The sequence below is a fragment of the Thamnophis elegans genome, chromosome 2, assembly GCF_009769535.1.
Source record: "Thamnophis elegans isolate rThaEle1 chromosome 2, rThaEle1.pri, whole genome shotgun sequence".
Classification (NCBI taxonomy): Eukaryota; Metazoa; Chordata; class Lepidosauria; order Squamata; family Colubridae; genus Thamnophis; species Thamnophis elegans.
Genome location: NC_045542.1, coordinates 49,575,022 through 49,598,497, shown reverse-complemented (window position 1 = coordinate 49,598,497; position 23,476 = coordinate 49,575,022). Strand labels below are relative to the sequence as shown.

The 23,476-nt window shown below is 38.0% G+C and overlaps 2 protein-coding genes across 8 annotated transcripts in view; one reads left to right on the top strand and one right to left on the bottom strand.

Moving 5' to 3' along the window:
* The window catches only part of CCDC57 (coiled-coil domain containing 57), a 74,652-nt gene that overhangs the window by 21,955 nt on the left and 29,221 nt on the right, over window positions 1–23,476 (top strand). For 5 of the 7 annotated variants that reach the window (XM_032209344.1, XM_032209343.1, XM_032209340.1 and 2 more), the window contains 4 exons: window positions 8,734–8,922; window positions 11,395–11,557; window positions 14,588–14,707; window positions 19,531–19,696. In XM_032209344.1, the coding sequence (XP_032065235.1) occupies window positions 8,734–8,922; window positions 11,395–11,557; window positions 14,588–14,707; window positions 19,531–19,696 (638 nt within the window). The remainder of the gene's footprint in view (window positions 1–8,733; window positions 8,923–11,394; window positions 11,558–14,587; window positions 14,708–19,530; window positions 19,697–23,476) is intronic. The other 2 variants (XM_032209342.1, XM_032209345.1) reach the window with 2 other exon arrangements.
* Window positions 1–23,476, bottom strand: part of LOC116503140 — an 83,144-nt gene that overhangs the window by 42,419 nt on the left and 17,249 nt on the right. The gene's annotated exons all lie outside the window — the stretch shown is intronic.

Genomic DNA, 23,476 nt, shown 5'->3' with positions numbered 1-23,476 from the left:
TAGAGCCAGATTGATATAGTAGTTAAAGACACAAGGGTAGAAACTAGGGAGATAATGAGATCTAGTTCTGCCTTAGGAATGAAGCAAGCTGGGTGACTTGGAGTCCATAATTCTCTCTCAGCTCCCGGAAAAAAAAGAGCGGCAAACAACTTTGTAAATCTTATCAAGAAAACTTCAATGGCTTATATGCAAACAAGACTGACTCAAATGCATCCCCCCAAATGATGGCGAAAGGGTCTAGTGAAACTGTTAGAAAAGTGTGCAGAGGTTTACAATTTTAAAAGCAGAAATATACATTGTCTTTTCTTCCTTAAACTTATCATGTTTTTCTTTTCTTTTTGAGGATCTCAACAACTATACCTTTCTCAATTTTCACGCTCCTTTCTTCATGTATTTGTTCTGCAATGTGATCCTCATTCATTTTTTAATGTGATCAAATCCTTGTAATAAAATACACTTATTTTACCCCGGTCCTTTGCTTCTGTATTTTCATTCAATATCAATTCATTCTTGACTATCTCTTCATGTTTTGCCACATACATTCTATATGTAACCCATTCTGACCACAATGAAATTAAGTTCATGTTTCACTTGACATAACTAATACTCAGAAATTTATTTTAAATTACTCTTTTTTGCTTCTTTCATGAAATGTAGCAGATCATATACTGTGTTTCCCTGAAATTAAGACAGGGTCTTATTTTCTTTTGACCCCCCCCCCCCAAATGTTGCTTGGGCCTTATTATTGAGGAGGGGACTTATTGATTTGGGGTTGCTGCGTGGCTGCTCTCTTGCAAGTGGGCGCCTGAAGAGCCGGGCACAGGCTCTGGGGCAAACAACTGTATTGCGCTGTAGCAGCTGTGCAACACAGCAGCCATGAGGTGACCACACTCCCGAGCAGCTACCCGGCAACCCCCCTTTCTAGCCGAGCAGAGCGCCATTCACCGACCCAATAATACCCCAAAGGCGCTAAGCCGTGTGGCTCTTTGCCCAGCTGGAAAAGGAGGTTGCACAAGCGCCTGTTCCGCCCCAGCTCGCGTGCCTCCCAGCCTCACCATGCCCTGGCTCAGTTCTCCCTGCATGGCCAGGGCACTGCTGCCGTCGCTGAGCTCTGACCATAACCAGCTTTCAAACTCCGGAGGTCCGCTGCTGAGTCTTCCGGCAGCGGCCGCTCTGGGACTACACTCTATGGTGGTGGGTTGGCTGTTGGAAGACTCCGGCAGCCGGTCCATAACAATAGAGCATAGTCCCAGAGCGGCCACTGCCGGAGGACTCGGCAGCAGATCTCCGGAGTTTGGAAGCCGGTCATACTTGAAGCGTGGTGGCCCTGCAGGGAGAGCTGGGCCAGGGCATGGTGAGGCTGGGAGGCACGCGAGCTGGGGTGGAACAGGAGCTTGCGCAACCTCCCTTTCCAGCCGGGCAGAGCACCACCTTGCTTAACACCTTTGGGATATTACTGGGTTTGTGAGTGGTGTTCTGCCCAGCTGGAAAGGGGAGTTGCCAGGCAGCTGCTTGTGAGAGCAGCCGCCCGACAACCCCCAGCTCCAGCTGGGCACAGTGCCACTCACCAACCTAGCAGTATCCCGAAGGCAGCAAGCAATGTGAGCGCTTTTGCCTCCCCTGCCCGCGGCTCCTCAGCTTGGTGCCTTCGGGATATCGCTAGGTTGGTGAGTGGCGCTCTACCTGGCTAGAGGGGGGGGGGGTTGTCCAGGGGGATTATTTTCAGGGGGGGGGTTATATTTTTGGCCACCTGAAAAATGTGGCAAGGCCTTAGTTTCAGGACAGGTTGTATTTTCGGGGAAACACAGTACTGTTCACTAACTTTCTATCAATGATTTGTACATTTTAACATTTTTTAATTAGTTTTCCCATCTGTAGTAACCATTCTTCCAATTTACACAAATGTATTTGCTCCATTTTTATTTTTTTTTGGCCATTTGCTGATATGTGTTTTTGCAATCCATTTTTCCTGTAGTTTTTGCATTCACCATTATTCCTTTTAATTTTGTATAAGGAATAGTAATATATTCTTGCCATCAGTCATGGGTACGGTACAGTCTTCACTCTTTCTTCTATTAGGTAACTTTTTCATTTCCTTGCAAAATATTTTTATTACCTTCAAAATCACTTTCCCTTTTTTTTGCCTTTTGAAAATTTTAATTGTGCCTTGCTCTTTTTAACTATATTCTTTGTAATTTTTTTCTTCATATACTTTATACAATATTTTTCTCCTAATTTTTGGTAGCAATCTTTTCATTAATATTTTCTTTCACTTAATAATTTCATCAAATCCTTTTTCATATTTCCAATAATGCTAAACTCTATGTTTCTATTAACTTGGAACCATGTCCAGTTATTTGCTAGGAATAACTTTTTTTTCTTTTTAAAAAAGAATAAATACATTCTCCCTTGTAGCTGATCTTTTTTTCCCCCATTTTTCTTCCTCTTCCATATCTACTTCCCCTGAAACTTTCTTCCCAAAATGCCCTATCTCACACAGAGAATCCTTGAACAGTCTTTTACCTTCATTACTTTTATTGACTTGCATGTATGGATTAATAAACAATCAAAGCCACCAATTCAAAGCAAAATGGAGTTTTTCTAAGAAATACAAGGTCACCATTCTCATTCATTTTTTTGGTCTCAAAATCACCAGTTATTATTTGTCTTCTCTCTATCTCTTCTTACCAATCCATTCATATCATTAACAACTTTTTTTAAAAAAATCAGAATTATGTACAATTTTCCCCAAACTCACCTTCCTTTCTCACTCAATGGAGCATATCACTATCATCAGTCTATGAATTTGTAATTCTGTATGTATCAACAATGCTCTAGGATGAAGTACTAGTCGATTCTTTCTCACATAAATTTTATTACATTATGGGAAATATCACATTAATTGGGGATAAAATCCCAAATTCTACAGTTGACTCTATGCTCATGAAACACATTTTTCATATCCAGCCCCACATTCAGATATTACTTTCCTATATAATGGATGGATGGATGGATGGATGGATGGATGGATGGATGGATAGATAGATAGATGATAGATAGATAGATACTACCATATATCATTTTGGCATTTTTAGAAAATATGATGGACAGAAGCATTTTGTTGGAGCTTTCTGTCCTATGAGTGTGACATTATAGAAAATTGGGCATTTTCTTGGGCAGACATATAGGCATATGTATGTTTTCTTAACATGAAAGAGATGGTTAGGGTCAACTCTATGAGAAACAAATTGTTAGGTCACATGAAGAAGACATACCTGTAAAAACAAACATTGATGGGACAAATAGGACAAATCCCCTAAAAGATATGATAGAAAAACCACCGGGAAAAGTAAATAAAGAGGGGAAAGAATTGCAGAAGATAGAAAGGGAAGCAGGCATATATAGGGATAGAGAAATGATAACACTATTGTAAAGGATAATATTTGTAGCTCAGGGTTGAAATTAGGGTCCTTGGTGCTCTCTGAGTTTGGTTGTTTTCTTGCAGATGTTTCACTCCCAGACTAGATAACATCAGCAGCACTGATGATGTTAACTAGTTGGATAATGAAATGTGTGCAAGAAAACAGCCAAGCTCAGAGACCACCAAGTATTCCTCATATACAAGTAAATAAGAAGACAAGGCTCAACTCTCTTGTTTAATTGATTCAAAAATAGTTTTGTTTACTTGGAAGCAAATTCTTTTCTTATAAAACTGGGGAATGGAAGATCATGCCCACTAAAGGTTCTGTTAGTGCAGAATTCTCAGTGGGAAATGGGCAGGTAGTTCTTTCTTCCTAGGTTTTATTATTGACACACACACACACACACCCTGTCCAGTGCACTATAGGGTGATTTATTCCATAGATTTATATTAAAGAAGAAAAAATCCATTATCAAAAATCAGCCAGCGAATTTAGGAAATTCTCCCACTATCCACTCAAGATGTATATAATCTTCATTGAAGAAACAGCCTTGCCTGATGTTAATCTATTTCCTTTTGTAAGGATTACTATAGTAATAAATTGACTGGTAAGGCCTGGGCTTCCATATCTTGCAACTAATTTTTAGTAGGAGAAAATTTTTGTCCCAAATCAAGTCAATAAAAATCCTGCTTTGCTCTTGTTTTGGGGGGGGGGGGATATAGCAATACCACTTAGACTTTTGTACTGCTTCACAGTGCTTTACAGCCCTCTCCAAGCCGTTTAGTGTTTAGAGACAGCATATTGCCCTCAACAATCTCATTTCTCATTTTACCGACCTCGGAAGGATAGAAGGCTGAATCAATCTTGAGCCGGTCAGGATCAAACTGCTGAACTGGCAGTCAGGAGTCAGCAGAATTAGCCTGCAATACTATATTCTAACCACTGCTCTACCACGGCTCTTTATAACTTTACAGGTGGCTCAGGAACCCAAGTACAGTGATGTTTACAGGCTCTACTTTGGCCATCCTATTAGTAGAAGATAGTTCTTTCAGTGCAGATATAAGTAAGGCAGAATAGTGTTGATTCATTAGGACTTAGGTACGCCCTTATTTCATTAGAGTTTCTTGATTATAATATAAAAGTGTAAATGTAAGAATGCAAATTGCTTGTATTAAGAATGAGTTCTAAATAAAATAAATTGTGACCATTTGTTAATTGTATACTAATTAGGAGCTGTTATTCCTAATCACTGTCCAAAGCAGAACTGTGTTCTAGAAAATCAAGTCTGCCAGCTCAAATGTTCTTACAAATTTGAAGTGTTATTATTTCTTTTTTTAAATTAGTATTTAAAAAAAATACCAAAAAGGAAGGATTTCTCTAAGAGCAACCATTAAGTAAGATGCAAATAGGGTAGTAGAATGTAGGTCTGCTATAGGCTATACTAGGTTATTTTAAAAATCCAATGTCTATATAGTTTTACTAATTATAGTTCAGAGGGAAACCAAATCCTGTTCTCTAAAACAGGATGCTCTAAATGTCCTGGAGAAACAGCATTAATTCATTGATCAGCTAGAAAATACCATTGGTCTATAAGAAAAATGGTTTTCATAATGATTACTCTAAAACAATTAACTAATAAGACATCCTAAATTTTTAGATTCAATTTTCTATGTGAAGAAAGCATATCTTGAAACACAAAAGCATTTTGCATGAAGGTAAATTGTTAAATTTTGATGTGAAGATAGCCAATAGTTTTCCATTTCAATCAATGGCTTTTGATAGGTGTAATGATGATTTATTACAAAATAATTAATGTAAAGGTTGGAAGGGACCTTGGAGACCATCCTGTCCAACCCCCTGCCTTGCAGGAATTCATTATTATAGAATCTCTGACAGGTGGCAGTTCAGCGTAAACAAATACTTCCAGTGGGCTTTCACCACTTCCCATGGTGGTTGAACTTCTTTACCATTGGGATATTTTTTCTGATGTCATCCAGTAATCTTTCCTCATAAATGTGAAGCCATTGTTTCTTGTCCTGTCTTCTAGAACTACTCTGAATAATTATGCACAGACTTCTGTAGGATACTCTTCCAGATACGCGAAGACAGCGACTGTCTGTTCCAATACCTTGTTTTCTGTAACTGAAATATACTCAGCATGTTCAATCATTATTCATACATTTTTTCCTTCCCAGCCCCTTATAATTTTGATTTCTCTTTTCTGGACATGGTACAATTTGCCACTATCCTTCCTGAAATTTAGTGCCTAGAAATAGGGATGGTTTGATCAACACTTTTATGCTTGATGATGTAGCTTATGGCAGTAAAATCAAAAAGTTCCCCTCATGTGAATTGGAATAATTGATGTATACACAGTCACACCACTACTCATGATTTAAAAGCCACCTATTATTAGCTTGTTATGTAAATTAATTAAACATACAAAACAGAACATAAGAATCTTTCTGGATCATTATTTAATCTGGGATCTTGTTTCTCTCAAAGTAATCATGAAAGTATATCTATTGGAAGCTCACAATTTGAACAGGATAATAGCCCTCTCCTCTGTTTTTTCCCCCCTTCCATTGTGACTGGTAATCAGATACATGCACTACATAGTCATTGATAGCCTTAACTTATATAATTTTGTGTAACCCTCTTTTGAAATGGAAACAACATGGTGGCTCAGCAGGTAAAACACTGGGCTTATTGGCTGAAAAGCCAGCAGCCATGTTCAAAAACAGCTCCTGTCTTTGTTCCAGTTCCTGCTAAACTAGCAGTTTGAAAGCATGCAAACACGAGTAGATAAATAGGTACCACTTCAGTGGGAAGGTAGCAATGCTCCGTGATGTCATGCTGGCTAGTTCAGCCTGGAAATGTTTTTGGACAGTGCTAGTTCAATGGCTTTGAAATAAAGATGAGCACTGCTCCCTATAGTCGGCAATGACTAGTGGAGTAAAATCCACTGGAACTCCTGTTTTGAAATGGCTATACTATTTAGGTTTAATAATATAAAGGCTTTCCTTTTAAAGATGATGAGTTCTATAGTTGCACAGTGCTTCTATAGTATTCTAAAATGAGGCTTGGAAGTAGGTAGGAGCATGAATGCAGTATTCATTGGTGACTCATTAAAGCAAGTCTTTTTTCAGGATCTGTTTCCACAGTAGCCACATAACTCTGGAAACAGATGCACTTGCTTTAATGAGTGACTATAAAGGTTGTATTTGTGCTCTTGTGGATTCCAGTGCATTTTGTTTTGTACTAAATCCAAAACACTTTGGAGTCCTCTGTGACACCTCTATTTCAAATAATGTAATTGGCTGCTCATCTATCTTCTGTAAATAATATAGGTTTAGGTATTATATATATCTGTGTTGGAGTGGACAAAGAGGATGCTCATGCAGTATCTGGATGTGATTGTATATAACTATTTCTTGCTCTTCTGATTTCTTTCCTTTTCCTGAGAAATCCTTCTACCATTTCTCATTTAATTTTAATTTCCCTAACATAGTGAATATTTTTAACAATCTTTGCAACATTTTTTTTCCAAAAAACTAACCTATTTCAGAACACATTATTTATTGGTTTATTTATTAATTCATGAATTCAAAACCCATTAAATATTTGGTCCAAATATGATTTAGTTGGCATTTTTTAATTACTGAATTTCTGTTACAGCATTTTTCTTCAGACTAAATTGGCAAAAAAACTTTTGACTTTCTTCTTTTAATAATACATTGTATTTACCATACTTTTCGGAGTATAAGACACACCGGAGTATAAGACGCACCAAGGTTTTGAAGGGGCAAATAAAAAAGTTTTTGCACTCTGCACACCTCCAAAAAACAGCTTGTTTTCATGAAAACAGGCCTTTTTTTTCAAAAAACGGGCATGAATAGCCTTTAGGAGACTTTTAGAATGCTCCTGGGGGGTGCCTTCCCCCAAAATGAGCAAAAAATGGCCCTCTTTTCACAAAAATGGGCCCATTTTTTGTCAAAAAAGGGCATGCATAGCCTTTAGGAGGCTTATGGAGTGCTTCTGGGGGCTAGGAGGGGCAAAATTGAGCAAAAGAACAGGCCATTTTTTGCTCATTTCTGCCCTTCTCAGTCCCCAGAAGCACTCTGCAAGGCTCCTAAAGACTATGCACGGCCATTTTGGTGAAGAGGCAGAGTTTTTAGAGGCAAAAAATGCTATATTCAGTGTATAAGATGCATCCAGATTTTCAGCCTCTTTTTTGAGGGAAAAAGGTGTGTCTTATACTCTGAAAAATATGGTAGTTGAAATCCTTGCTAAAAAGATATCATTTAAAATACTGTACTCTTTAAAATATTACTATGGATTATATACAATCTCACTGACATTTTAACAAACACTGCAGAATCTATATTTTGGTGCCATCTTGCCATCAGGTTATTTTTTATGCTTTGTATTAGACAGTAATGTTAGTTTTCCTGAGGGCTCTCTAGGATATTGCATTTACTTTTATCTGACTAAATAGATTGTCCTTTCCAGGGACAGAGCCATCCTGCTTCCCACATCAACCTTCCCTAGAGAGAAGAATATTTAGAATAGGCAGGAGCTCTTGAGCTTGGCTATATTTTAAATTAGTAAAAGTTGTAAAGTGAATTTGGCTTCCCATTGACTTCGCTCGTTACAAAAGGTGATCACGTGACCCTGAGACATTGCAACTGTTATAAATATGAACCAATTGCCAAGTGTCCAAATTTTGATCACATGACTATGGGGATGCTACAGTGGTTGTCAGTTTGAAAAATTGTCATAAGTCACTCTTTTCATTGTTGTAACTTCAGACAGTCACTAAATAAGTTGACAAAGTCAGTACTTAGAATCTAAATCTAAATTGATTGAGTTTATATAAAATATTTAATCTTTATTATTCTCTATTTAGCTTCTGCAAGTCTTGGTAAAAACATCTAACAATGAATGTTATCTAAAATTGTAGATTCACTTAGAAAAAATCAAAATAATCTAATAGATTGTATTTTGAATTTAGGAATAAATCCATGTTAGTAATATAGAGTAAATAAAAATGTTTGCATAGAGAACATACCTAAATAGTAACTGTTCCTTCCTGTTTGTATTTGTATAGTAATAATGTTCTATTATATGTCTCTGAAATTTCAGTGAAACCAAATCTATCATATATGCATAATATTGCATCATATAATTTTTATTTATTATATAATATCTTATTTTAAGATTGCCAAGTTTCATGCTTTGACTGTCCTTCCGACTACTTAGATAAATTAGACAATTGCTTACTTGTTTTCTTTAAAATAAAACAATTAAGGAGATCAAATTTGAGCTGTTGCTTTTTAAGACTTGAACATGAACTAGAAGAACTGAAAACAAACTGGGATTCTCAAGTAGCTCAGATATCCAAAGAGACCGTTTCCAAGAATTTACAGATTCAAGCACAGCAAGAAGAAGTAGTAAAGCTAAAAGCAGAGGTGGTTGCCTTAAATCAAGATATTGAAAGGTGAATTATTTTTCCTATTAAACCTTTGATTTTTCAAAAAGTTTATTGATAATTAATCTTGGGTTATACCACTATTGGACTGCCTTTGACCTGCAGGTTGTCCCAGGAGAGGTGTGTGCTGGCAGAGTAAAAAAGTCAAGATGGAAGCTACGACTATACAATTGAATCTTTTTTTTCTGTGCATGTGATGACATGTGTTGAAAAGGGATGGGCTTACAACCTTATCTTTTCTTAACCTGCATGGATGCCTCTCCCCTCCACCCAGCATTACATTTTCTACCATCCCGTATCTTGGAATTGATCCACAGAATCTTGGCGACAAAATAGATGAATTTCAGCAGTGCCATTTTTTTCTCCTTAAGAATTAAGTATGGCAATCAGAATAGTTTGCCAGAGGCTTCCTATTCCCTTCCCAATTGTAGCCCTCTGCAAAAAGATCCTGCGAGTGACATTTTTCAAATCTAAAAGGAGCCCGGGGGTGGGAGGGAAGAAAGGAAGGAAGGTTTCCAATGCTCCCTGACAGATTCGTACAAACACAGTGGGGAAGCCAGCAAAAAGTTAGAAGTCCCCTGCTTTTTTAATCATACTTGGTCATTTTGTTTCTCTTGTTTAGGTCAGGAAATACAGTGTCTCTGAAACAGTGACCCAATGAGACACTGGTTGTCTAGTTAATGCTATATGCCAGAGAACTCAAGAGATGAAATGAGAACACTAAGACTCATTGCTTTCATTATGTCACGCCCTGCTTCTACATTCTGGTGTTTTTCCTTTCTTAAAACAATAGAATTGTAAGGTCAAAGAAAGTTATGCTGGACATGCTGATTACCATTAGCTAGTCAACCTCAGAAAACTTCAGATATGCCATGAACACAATTAATCAAGAGTTGGTCAGCTAAGTGCTATGATATTAAATTTGGGAATCACTTGCATGATAATGTCATCAAGGGTGAATAGGGTCATTCCATGTCAAGTGGTCTGAGGCTCTCTGCTTGACCATCTCGGATTTCAATGAAATTTGGTGTGAACATGAACACATGTCACCAATGAACATTGGTAAAGTGTTATATTTGCCGATACAATAATTGCAGAGATATGGTCATTTGTTTGACCCCATACCACAGCCTTCTACAGTATGACTCTGAGGTTTCAGCAACTTTCAGCAATAGGCTAAAAATAACCTATTTTTGGTGTTTTTACAAAAAATGGCAACTTTACACTCAGTTTGTGAAGTATTGGAAAGCAGTAGGAGCATGAAATTTTGTTTTCAAAAACCTTGTGTTGCTAAATTATTAAGCACAAAGTTTCACATTTCTCATACCTTTCCTTCCAGAGATATAAAAAGCCAAACTTTAACCTTTTTTTCATTTTCGGCCAATTTTGCTCCAACCTATCTAGATGGAAATCGCTCATGAGAATGTGTTTATTATTTTGTTAAATAGAGCACAAAAAGCTGTACAACATGGCGAAGTTTTTTTCTCTCAACAAAATATTGCTGAAGAGATTATGTCTCAAAGTTGCTGAAACCTCAGTCATACTGTAGAAGGCTGCGGTATGGGGTCAAACAAATGACTATATTGCCGCAAGTATTGCATTGGCAAATGTAACACTTTACCAATGTTCATTGGGGACATGTGTATATGTTCACAACAAATTACATCAAAATCCATGATGGTCAAACAAGGCACTTTTCTGAAATCAGACCACTTGACATGGAATGACCCAATAAGGACATCTAGAAGGCTATGTGAGTAGCTGTGATATATGGGATAGAAAGTCAGTCTAGATTTGAATAAACACAAGTTTTTAATCCTACTGAGCTATGAAGCAGGCAGGATAACCTTGGATGACTCACTGCACTTCAGCTTAACTAGTATCTCAGAACTGCTGTGATGTTATAATGATGGATGAGTGGAAGAACCCATGTAAACTACCTGGAGTTTACATGGAGAAGAGATTGTGCAACAAGCAAATAAATTGCTGTTTTGTTCAGAAAAAAAGCTTCAAACCTTTTATTGAACTTTCACACTTTATATAGTATACACTGTCTTTTAGCTTTACCTAAATGCAGATTCAATTTTTGTGTGTGTATTTCACAGCAGTGCCATATTTTTGCAACATTCCATTTTCTTCCATATTTTATCTACATTAATGTTTCTGTATTTTGTCTTTTCATTTCAGTTTTGAAAGTTTATGTTATTTGGTATACTATATGTTTCTCACTATCAATAAAAGTATAAGATTGTTCTTTTAAAAAAATAAACTTAATGAGTGATGCAAGAATTTTTTCCAGTTTGCAAATAGATTTAAGTCATTAATTTTCACCTTGCAAGTTCAGTTGCTACTGGACTGGAATAATATGTGTTAGTGAACAACTGTTTTAAAGGGTTTTTTAAATGCATCATTCTTATAGCATTGTAAACGTTAACTTCTAAATTAATATTTAAGTAATGTCTTTTCTTCCCCTTGTATTAGATATAAGCAACAGCTTTCACTTGAAATAGAGAAAGAAGAGAGTTTGGAAAGAGCTAAAGTGCAAGGAGAGCTGGAATGGCAGCAGCGATGTGAGAATGCTGAAAGGAATCAATATCATAAATCAGAGGCTCTGATACAGAACCTGTCAACAGCTAGGGACCAGGTCAGCATTTCTAGCAGCTAAGCAGAGGGTATTAACAGAGACATATTTCATGATGAATATTTGATGTTTTAATGAAAAGTTTAATACTTCTATGCTTCTAACAAATACGTCAGATGTTCCATCTTACTGACAGGATTAGTGCTTTCTCACTGTAATTTGTTCAGTCTGCTTTGACCTGTAGCCGATGATTTATTTTTTTAATAATTTATATATACTTGTAGGCAACACTGCTAGATTTCAATTTAAGAGTTGAAAACACTTCCCAGCAAGATTGTCTACAGATATGAGTAGAGCATCATTTTGATTAGTATCAAAATGTTGCGATCTGCCAGTGGCTTGCGGAGCTGGTAGCAGATTCGGACAGCGAGGAGGTTGGGGAGGAACATGGACCAGTCCTGGAGTCTGGGGAAGGCTCGGACGAGGGCTCTGCATCGGAGGCAGAGACGGGGCCAGGGCCATCTGGGAGTTTTGTGTTGCCTCCAGAGTCGGACATTAGCAAGGCAGAGGAACAGGCTCCCCCTGTTCCCAATGCATGCATGCGCAGAGCTACCAGAAGCAAGAACAGTTGAGACAGAAGGGATGACTTGGGAGTAAAGCTTGGAGGTGATTGGCCCCTGCCATAGGACATAAAGATCGCTTTATATTCTGAAGCTCCATTTTGACTCTTTGCTCCATGTGGCCTAGCCAAGCTAATTGTCAATTAGGTCTTTGGCAGCATTTCAAGGAAGATAAAGGTGGGTGCTTAGCAACCTTATTTCAAAAGATTTTGGCAGCCTACTGTCAGACTCTTTAAAAACTATTTGGGACTCATTACAGGCTGTGAATGAATATAATTCACAACCTTTAAAATAAAAAGTATTTTTGGGATTAAGTGTCTGCTTGTTACTGTATCAGGAAGCCTATGTCAGAATAACTAGTTAAAGAAAATTTCAGCTTAGTTGGTTTACAGCTTTTAAGTAGCAAGACCTGTTCAATGCTAGAAATGAGTCTTTTTCTCTCCACCTATATTCTGTTAAAAATAGGTCCAAATTGAAATAGATGTTGGAACTTGAAAAGCAATAGCTGCTGACAGTGAGCCATTTCCATAATTAAATGAGAGCAACTAAAAATATAGTGTGATGTCAGAACCTAGCTTTATTTTTATTAATTTATTTTTATATTATGAGCTGCCCAGTATCATCTGTAGTTGGGTGGCGCCTACTCTGAATAAATTAATTAAATGACATTTATTAATTTAAATAAAATTAATTTATTAACAACATCTTACATTTCTGTAAGAATCAAACATACTATCCATAAAAAGCATAAGCTCTACACTGACCACAAAAATCTGGTATGAGAATAAACAGCACTACCATTATTCATCATAAATTAAACTGTGTAAAAGCTGTTTGACTACATTAAAGGACAGGAGTCAAATTCACAGCATCACAGCGTCATCATGTGATGTATCACAACTTTTTCCCCTTTGCTAAACTTTGGGTGTGGGTGTGGTCAGCGCATGACGCATCCGTCCAGCCAGCCCTGAGTTTTACACTCCTGCTCTAGAGTACAGTTAGCGGGAACCCTATTTGATCCTCCAAAGGCTAACATTTCCATATTAATGCCTAAATACCTAAATAGAATTTTCTAAAAAGGTACCTAGAAGCCTTCTGATAGACCCGTGATGGCAAACCTATGACACGTGTGACACAGGTGGTACGCGGAGCCCTCTGCGGGCACGCAAGCCGTTGCTCCCACTGGCCAGCTGATTTTAGGGTTTACCCTGCAGGCGGGAGACGCACGTGCGTACCTCAATTTCTGCAGCCTGTGCCTTCCCAGATCTCCGGAGATTCCCCCCCACCCCAAACTATTTTGAGTTGTGAAGGGAGGCTTCTTAAAACAGTGCTGAGGTGGGAAAAAGGTGTCCCATCCCAAAACAGCACTGAGAGGAGAAAAAGCCCTTCTTTTCCCCCACTCAGCGCTGTTTCCGAAGAGAGGATTTCCCCCTTCTCAGCACTATTTTGGGACGGGAGGCTTTTTTCTCCTCCCCAGCGCTGTTTTGGGATGGGAGGCCAAAAGGGGGCTGCACATGCAATCTGCGGGGCGAGCAAGGGGGGGTTGTGCACGCATGCGCAGGGGGTGAGGGGAGCATGGGAGTGTCACATGTGGATGTGCAGGGGGTGGGGTGCATGGGAGGGGCATTGCATTATGGGTGTGGGCACACGAGCATGCACGACAGTGCACACGTGCTTTCGGCACCCAAGGAAAAAAAGGTTAGCCATCATTGCAATAGACCATGCATTATCTTCAAACCTGGTGTTATAACAGCTTTGGCAACTCTCATGCTGTATGTTTTGCCACTATATTCTGCACCAACTTCAGCTTCCATGTAGTCTGCCAAGTCAGCCTATATGTAGTTCATCACTGTAGTCAAATTGGAGAATGGTAAGGCCAACAGTAACTTAGCAGAGTACTTTGATCTAGACAGGCCTGAATTTTTTTCCCTACATAGGTCTTTCTGTAGGATTTGGGATTGAATTTAATTTTACTCCAAAGATTAAATTTTATGTATGTACAGATAATCCTCCACTTGTGATCATCAGTGAGCCTAGAATTATGGTCATGTGTTGTGGTGGTCATTAAGCAGGACACCACCTGACCATACTTAGTTTCATGACCTTTTGTGCAGCATTTTAAGTGAACCTGTTTTAATGATGGGAATTTTTTTTTTGTTAGAAACTGGAAGTAAATGATGCAAAGCAGCAAAAAAAAATATGCTGAAAATCACAATTATGTGACCATAGAATGTTGCAAATGGCTGTAAATGTGAGTCACTTGCCAAGTGCCCAAAATGCAATCATGAGATCAGGGGGCACAGCTGTCAGAATTCTGGAAGCGTTTTATAAGTAACTCTGGGGAGGTCTGTTGAATGATCACCAAGTGAATGGTCATTAAGTGAGGATGACCTGTAATGGGATATTAGATGTACAAGAAGATAAAAGTGAATCTTTCAAAAACTCTTCTTCAGTCGCTTTAACTTTTTTATAGGCTACTGCTGCACTAAAAGAAAAGGAAGAAAAATTGCATGGATTAGAGGTACTGTTGTCTACTGTAGCTGTTGAAAGAGACCAAGCTTGTCAACAACTTCGCTTGCTAAAAGAGAAACAGGTTGGAATTACTTAACATTATTTATTGTATAGCTAAAGTTATAGTCAGTATTATTCTGTGGGAGAAAACTAATATTTAATCAAACTATTTGATTGCACTAATACAGAAATTTGTTGGATATTTTTCATTAAAATTGCATTACACATGACAAAATACTTTCATGAAATAATTTCCATATAAAATAGATTGTCTTTTTTATATCTGGATATACAAATGGTTTGCTGCATACTCAGCCATGCAGGTGGCACCATGTTAAAGTGGCTAATATTGTACTTTAGAAGACAAAATCAAAATTCAAACGAACTGGACCAAATCCAAGAGAATAATACCAATTTTGATAAGAATAAAGATGTACAATATATCTGGTTTGAAAAATTCAAATCTATAGGCAGTTCTTACTTATTAACCCTAATTGGATCTGGAATTTACGTTGATAAAGCAAAATGGTCATCCATCCTTTTAGCCTTACAAAGCAGTCTGAAAACCCTGCTTTGCCGACTGTCTTAGGGCCCCTATTGGAGTGTCCCATTTTGGAAGTGGTTAGTAGACTAGGACAAGATCTCATGTCTACCCTGTCTCTGTGTCGGTTCTTTTTATCTGTTTTAATATTAAATGTTTTAATTTTTAATGTCTAATGTCTTAATACTGTACTTGTTTTAGTAATTTGTGACATTCTAAGCTGCCCAGTGTTGCTTGGTAGAGAGATGGGCAGCATATTAATTAATTAATTAATTAATTAATTAAATGTGTTGAGTTCCAACTGAGCAACATACAGGGGAAGGAGAATTCATTTATACAAGCCTGGCAAGATGAAAAAGGCTTCTCTTTGTCTTCCTCTGTCTCTCTCAACCTTCTTCATCTACCACCTTCGTCAGAGCAGCCATTTAGCAAGCACTGAATCTTCAGGCACATATAGACTCTAGAGCTGCAGTTTGTTCACAAGGAGGCTAGTGTTTTCCTTCACCACAAATCCCATGTAACGGGGGTTTCAAGGCCCAGGGGCTGGATCCGCCTGCGAGATGCTTAAATCTGGCCTGCGGGGCTACCCTGCAAATAGCAAAGGACCAGTCTGCAGTGCCTCTGGCAGCCAAAATGGGGTGTGGACGCCACGGGGGTCCCCCATGCCCCGTTTTCAGCTTGAATGGCCTCCTGCAGCACTCTGCTGGCCAAAACAGAGGCAGGGGGGGCACACGACTCCCCATGCCCTGTTTTAGCCAGCAAAGTGCTGCAGGAAGCTGTCCAGGCCAAAAACATTTGCTTTCCCATCTCCCATTCCCCCCCCCCCCCCGTTGTTGTCCCCAGCCAGCCCGCAGAGGAGAACTACAATGATCCGGCACTCAAAGAAATCCAGATTGAAACCCCTGCTGTAGAAGAACTAATAAAATCTTTACAATGCAAGACATGTATACTTTGGGGGCAGTTGTCTATGTTTTCTAAATATAAAACTGTTCATATGATCTTGAAAATCCTTTAATCCTTAAGGAGAACTCATACTCTGGGAATGCAGATTTGCAATTGTATTTTGTAAGAGGAAAAAGGAATTAGATATATAATACTGTTTTTGACTGCTGGAAAGCATTTCCTGCTTTTAGGGAATTTGCATGAAGCCAGGAGGCTCACTGGAAAGAAAACAATAGCAAATTATTCCCAACATTTCTTCTTAGGCAGTTACTTATTTAATCATTACTAGCAATGATGTTATTTATATTATTTATAGCTTTATTTACAGTATGTTGCTTTCATAGTGATTCTATGGAAGCTTTCAGCTTAAGCACTGAGGTTCTTCAATTGGCCAAATGAAATAATGCATTTAAAATAAAGAAAAGAAATGGATGATAAATAATACAAAGTGAAAAAGGTCAAGATAACTGAAATAAAACTTTTCCAAATTATTACATTAAAAAGATCTTCAAGCATTTTAAAGATTCAGTGTCTAATTCTAATAGCATATAATGCTGGCAAAGTGTAGCAGCAAATTGTGCTGCTGAATTTTGATAGCAACTAAGGAGGGAGCTCCAGAGAAGACACAATAGCATTGGGAATTGATTGGTGACTGTGGGTTAGCCATCCGTAGGCTAGATAATTGCTTGCTTCCGCTATTTTTAGGCTTACATCAATATGGCATTGTGGCTACCTTTGAAAGGTTTTATATTTCCTGAAAAAAGCTGGATAAAAATAACATTTGATTATTTGTGGAGTCATTTTCACTACTCTTTGTCCTTGAAGATTGTCTTGCATGGGTAACTGGCTTTTAACAGTTTATGATATAGAACCAGAAATAGAAGTAGTCCAATAATTCTTTGCAAATTTTTCCTTTTAAATCATTTAGTAGATAAAGCTAGTTAGCTATGAGGTAACACTTTTCTCCCAAGAACAGTGGAGAGCAAACATATTTCCCTATGCATGAATCTTTATAAGCTGCTTTTTGAGGAATTGCTTAGTCATTTCTTCTGAATAAAAACACTGTTGTGAAATGATGATGGTACCTTTATTCTCAGGGAGATTTTCTGTGGATATGTATGATGTCCATCAGAAGGAAGATCAATGCAAAGAATAACTGAACTATTTTATGGGATAAGGAGGATAACTAGGGAAATATGTTACAATAATTAGATACAAAAGGCCAATAAATATTACACAGTGAAAAAAAAATATTAGCAATTAAAACACAGAATTATAAAGTTGAAAGGGGTTATTTAGACCAAGATGTTTAAACTTTTACTCCAATTTCAAACATCCTTGACATTTGCTTTTGCTTGAACATGTTTAATAAATTGTTTCTTGGCCTTATTGGTTAAGATCAAGTATACTATATATATACTAATGAATAACTCAGTCTTCCTATGCAACCAGTTTTACTGTTACAAGGTTATAATTAGGGCCTTAAGACCTAAAGAACAGACTGATATTCTTTGTATTAGCTCTTCAGTGCTTAAAAAAATGCTATGATATATCCTCTCAAGCATCTTAAGATTAAATGTCAATTTTTAAAATCATCAACCATAGTACTATGATGTGTATATGGTGGGGGGAAGTTTCCAAAATCTGTAGTTGTGTGAATTTTTTGTTGGAACCAGTCAAAGTGACATGAGGGTGTAACAGCTTTCACATGTAAGATAAAAATCTAACACATTAACATGATTCATTGGTTTTTTATCCATGTGATGTAAGATGTCTCTTTTTAATTATGAAACTCACACAAAACAAGTTTTGTGTAAGTACTTAACACTGCTCTGTGTTCTCAAAATATTATTACCATTTCCAAGTGTTAAATCAGATTTAAGCTCTTCACAGCATATGAATTACTGAGAAATATTATTGTATTGCTGAAACTTGCCAATGTTTCTGATACTGTATTTACTTTTGCCTTTCAGAGAAATATTTTTTCATTGCTAATAGCCATTCCATATATACTATCAAAAATATTGAGACTGTTTTGAATCTTAAAAAACCTTATGCTGCACTCTAGTGGTTGCCCACTATTTATTGTTCTAAAAAGAGTATCTTCTTTGAAATGAGTTCAGAAGTGGAGATTGAAAAAAAAATACTTAGTTACATAATTTTTAGACAGGGAAGGTCATCTAAGAAAATGATAAATGATATTTCAGGATTGAAAATGTACTGCTGATGTACACTTGGAAAGATACACTAATATTTAAGTATACGGACTTTTGTTTAGATTTCATTCACAACTTAAATTTTCATTGCAGGTAGTCCTCAATTGAATTCATTCAATGATTATTTGAAGTTACAACAGTGCTGAAAAAAATGGACTTACAACTTGTGTCCCAGGTTACGGCTGTTGCAGCATCCCACAGACATAAGATCAACATTAGGGCATTTGGCCCACACCTAACTGTCACAGAAGCTCTGCAGCTCCCTTTTTCTGCCTATCTCTTTCCCAATCTGTGACCTTTTTGCTGCACTGTACAACAGCACCCAAAGGGCAGCAATGGGGCTGAAGTAGAGGTCAGTCTGAGAAATATGACCAACCACCTCAGCATCTCAGCACTGTTCTTCAAAGCCCCAATTTCCCCCACCATCCTATGCTTCACAGATTCTGTTGTGCCCCACTGACCCCACTGTGCCCCGCCTCACCACCTCATATTATTCTCCCAGCCAGTATCCCATTCTCACAGTCCTTCAGAAACCTTCTGGTCATCTCCAAGTCAGAAAAATGGGACGCTGGCTTGGAGAACTGCAGGAGCCCTGCTTCAGAAATCTCATTCACCAACCTGTATTCAGAAGGTTTCTGAAGCACTGCTGGGCTAGGCGGGCAGCTGAGGCTTTACACTTCATTACAGCAATCCCCACACATGCATACCCTGTGCTAAGGTCTTCCATGGTCTCACCACCCTCTTTTGGCAGTCCTGCACTCCAGTCTCTGTACATGTAACAGCCCATGATTCTCACTTAATGACTGCAGCTAGGAATGCTGGGATTGCAGTCACTAAGCGAAGCTGTCACAGAACATCTTGTTTAGCCACTTTGCTTAGTGAACAAGATTCTGATCCTAATTGCAGTTTTAAGTTGAGGACTACCTGTACTACAGTGTGTATGTTTATATATACTGTATGTGTTGTGTGTATGTGTATATATACTGTATGTGTGTGCTTATATATGAGTAATAAGTAGCTAAAACAGTTCCGCAGATATTTTTTAAGATTATTAACTATACTGTTCATTTTTTGATGCATATGGCATGTCATTAGAATGATTTTACTGGTAATTTTGCTATATACTGAGCTTGCTTCTTTGAATGACTTATTCTATTCTGGAGGGAGGCAGTTTTGATAATTCCTGAATTTCTTGATTATCCACAGGGTATGGTAGGAGTTTCTGAACATCTTCCTCCTGCTGATATCCAGACATTACAGCAGCAGAACAATATCTTGAGGTCTGTTATTGCAGAAATGAGAAAAGAAATGGAGACCCTTAATTATCAGGCAGCTTCCTTTGATGACATCAAAATGAAAATGCAAAATGCAGGTATAACTAATTCTGCTGTAGTTTTATTTCCTCCTGATAATAAAATGGATTTAATTTACTGACAAAGGTCTCTATCTATATATCTAAAAATGGCTGTGTGTATGTTCCAACATAACTCTGGAATTCCTCGAGCAATTTCAAGCAAACTTGGTACACAGATGACTTGCTCTCTGGAAACAAATACTGTGGGGGTAAGACACCACAAAGCCTTTGGGGGTGGGTGGGTGTTCTATTAAGATACAGCCTTTTATGCCTTAAAATAGCTTCTACTGTACTTTCGTAAAATGGCTTCTACTGTAAAGCTCAGTGGAGTTGCCATGGTAATGACTTCACAGTACTTCACAAGGGGGTTCCCTCTGGTAAGGGGGAAAATCCAACATTAGAAATTATATTTGGTCCAGGCACTTTCCCCCTATAAACAAATACCTAGGCAACGCCGGGTTATCAGCTAATATTTTATAAGTGTGGTCTCCTTTAGCAAAAGCTTCTTTTGTATTTTTGGAAGATTTTCTTATTTTTTATTTTTGGTACTGTGATGATTCCTGACAATGTCTATGCAGAGTTTTTGGCAAGATTTTCTCCTTCATAGGGCTAAGAGAGGTCACCCAGCTGGCTTCGTGCCTAAGGCAGGTCTAGAATTCAGTCCTGATATCTTGGTCACTACACCAAACTGACTCTCTCTTATGTTTACATTTTTCTAAATATTTATATTCTCCGAGGAATGTCTATGACTAAAGCATACTACAGATGATTAATTAGCATTTCAGTCTCCAATTTTGAATCCAATTTGTGGTGATCCAATCCATCACCATAGGCTGAGATATATATTGTATGCTGATGACACCCAACTCTATATTTCCACTCTTGGTGACCCAAGTGATGCCATGGCTGTCCTTTCATTGTGCGTGGAGGCTGTGAGGGTCTGGATGGGGGCAGGGGGAAGCAGCTTCAATTGTACCCTGGTAAGATTGAATGGCTTAGGGTACATGAGGATCTGGGATCTGGGACTTTGTCATCTTTGACTCTGGATGGGATTGCACTGCCACAGAAAGACCCAGTCCACAACTTGTGGTTTGTCCTGGACTTGCAACTTGTGTTCGAGGAACAGGTAGCAATCGCAGCTAGGAAAGCCTGTGCACAACTTTGTGCTGTGTGTCACTTGCAGCTTTTCTTGGACCAAGATTCTCTGCCCTCAGTTGTTCAGTCCCTAGTCATCTCACAACTGGACTATTGAAAAGCGTTCAGAAGCTACAGCTGGTGCACAGTGCAGCAGCGTGAGTAGTTTTGGGCCCCCCAAGAATGGCCCCTATAGCACCACAGCTCCATGAATTGCATTGGCTACAAGTCTGCTTCCAGGTGCAATTCAAGGTGTTGGTGATCACCTTTAAAACCCTTCATGGCATGGGTCCAGGTTACTTGAGGGATCGTCTCACCCTACTGGGATTCGCCTGTACCACTCATGCCAGCAGAAGAGGCATGCTGCGGATTCGTTCAGCCCAATTTTTCTAACTGGCATGTCCAGGAGGAGGGCTCTCTCTGCTATTGCTCCTTCTCTCCGGAATATCTTTCCTCCCCAATGTGAGGTTGGCCCAATCCTCCTATCTTTTCATAAGGGCTGAAAGACATGGCTCTACCAGTCGACTTGGGGCTGCAATGGGGGAACAGCACAATGGAGGTGGTTGATTGAGTAATAACAGATCCTACCTCTTTCCCACTCTACTCCCGCCCACCCCATGTGTCCTTGGTTTTAAGGTTTGGTTTTAACTTTTTATGTTTTAATTTAGATGTAATTGTAAGCCACCAACAATTACCATGCCCTATAGCAAGATGAGCAGCCAATAAATTTTATAAATTAAACAACAAACAAACATTTTCCATATTATTACAGAGAATAGTTAGTACTTTAACTATGTCTTCTCTTGTAACTTTAAACAGTTTAGTGAATATTTATCTTTCCATGGTGCTCTGTATTGCCTTTGAACATGACTTTCTAATGGAAGGATTCCTGAATATATATATTCCCTCTGCAAATGTTCCCATAGCTCTTCAAGGATTTTTTCCTCATAGATTAGGGGTACTTAATCTGTTCCTTACATTGACCCCCATATGCTAAATGTATGTTCTCCAGCTCATATCTTTTTAAAATTTTAACTTATACCATATAATTAATTTCAGTAATTTTGATCAGTGCTGAATAGATTGATTTTTTACCTCTGCAGCTTATTATTATGTAGACATTATTATTATGTGGCTTCCATGTACAAAGTCTGCATTTTGTTTCTAACAGCAATAAAAAAGCAGTTCTATTTGTAAAACTCTAAAAACATAGAATCCCAGGCCTGGAAGGGACCTTTGAGGTCTTCTAGTCCAACTCTCTGCTCAAGGCAGGAGACCTTATACTATTCTGGACAAATGGATGTCCAATCTTTTCTTGAAAATCTCCAGCAATGAAGCACTCACAATTCCAGGAGTAAAGCTGTTCCATTGATTAATTGTTCTCACTGTCAGGAAATTTCTCCTTAGTTCCAGGTCAGCTCTCTCTGATGAGCTTCCACCCATTGCTTCTTGTGTCACTCTCAAGTGCTTTAGAGAATAAGTCAACCACTTCTTCTCTGTCACTACCCCTCACATACTGGAAAATAGCCGTCATCTCATCCCTAATCTTTCTCTTCCTTAGACTAAACATACCTAATTCCCTTAACCATTCATTGTAAAGTTTAGCCTCCAAACTCCTTGTCATCTTTGTTTCTCTTCTCTTCACTCTTTCTAGGATCTCAGCATCTTTTTTGTATCATGGTGACCAGAACTGGATGCAATATTTTAAGTGTAGTATAGTGCAGTATAGAATGATACTATCACTTTTCATAATCTTGATACTATCACTCTGTTGATGCAGCCTAGCATGTTTTCGCAGCTGCAGCACACTTCTAGTTCATATTTAAGTGGCATAGTCCCCTGGGACATCTAGATCGCTTTCTAATTACTATGGTTAAACCAAGTAATGCCTATACTATAGCTGTACATTTAGTTTTTCCTACATAAGTGCAGGACCTTATTTTTCTCATCACTGAACTGCATCTTGCTGGGTAGGGCCCAATACTCAACTTTGTCAAGATCTTTCTGAATCTTGAGTCTATTTTCCAAAGTGTTAGCATTTCCCACATGAGCTCCCCTTCTATCTCCCCCCGCAATTCTTAGGAGCAAATATTAAGATCCTCACGTAGTCATGGTCATTGAAACTGCCTCCCTCCAATCAAAGTATTACTCCACACTTGCGAGAATATATGCTTATCATTTGCAACAATATTAAAGTCTCTTCTTAAGATGAGATTTAAACTATTCAAATCCAACCCATCTGCTGTTGACAATAAAATTAAAATTATAGTTATTCAGTGCCTACCGAATTCCATGTTATTATTTATCTCTTTTTCATACATGTACATATATTCTATTTCATATAAAACAAGAAGTATTATAAGCTTCTTGGTAGCCTGAAATTTAAAAAAAAAATCAAATTTCACTTTTTTTTTACTATGTGGAATTGAAATTGCTTCTGGAATCATTCTTCTTATCCTAATCTTTAAAAGAATACCAGCAAAAACTAATTTAGCCAGTTCCTAAAAACGAAAAAGAAATAAGAAAATTATTTTATAATATGAAGCTTTATATAAAAGTATATGTCTGATTAAGTTCTATCATATGTTAAAACTTGTAATTTATTTTTAAGATACCATTACACTTTTATTACTTTTGCTGCAGCAGACCAATATTACTGCTGTT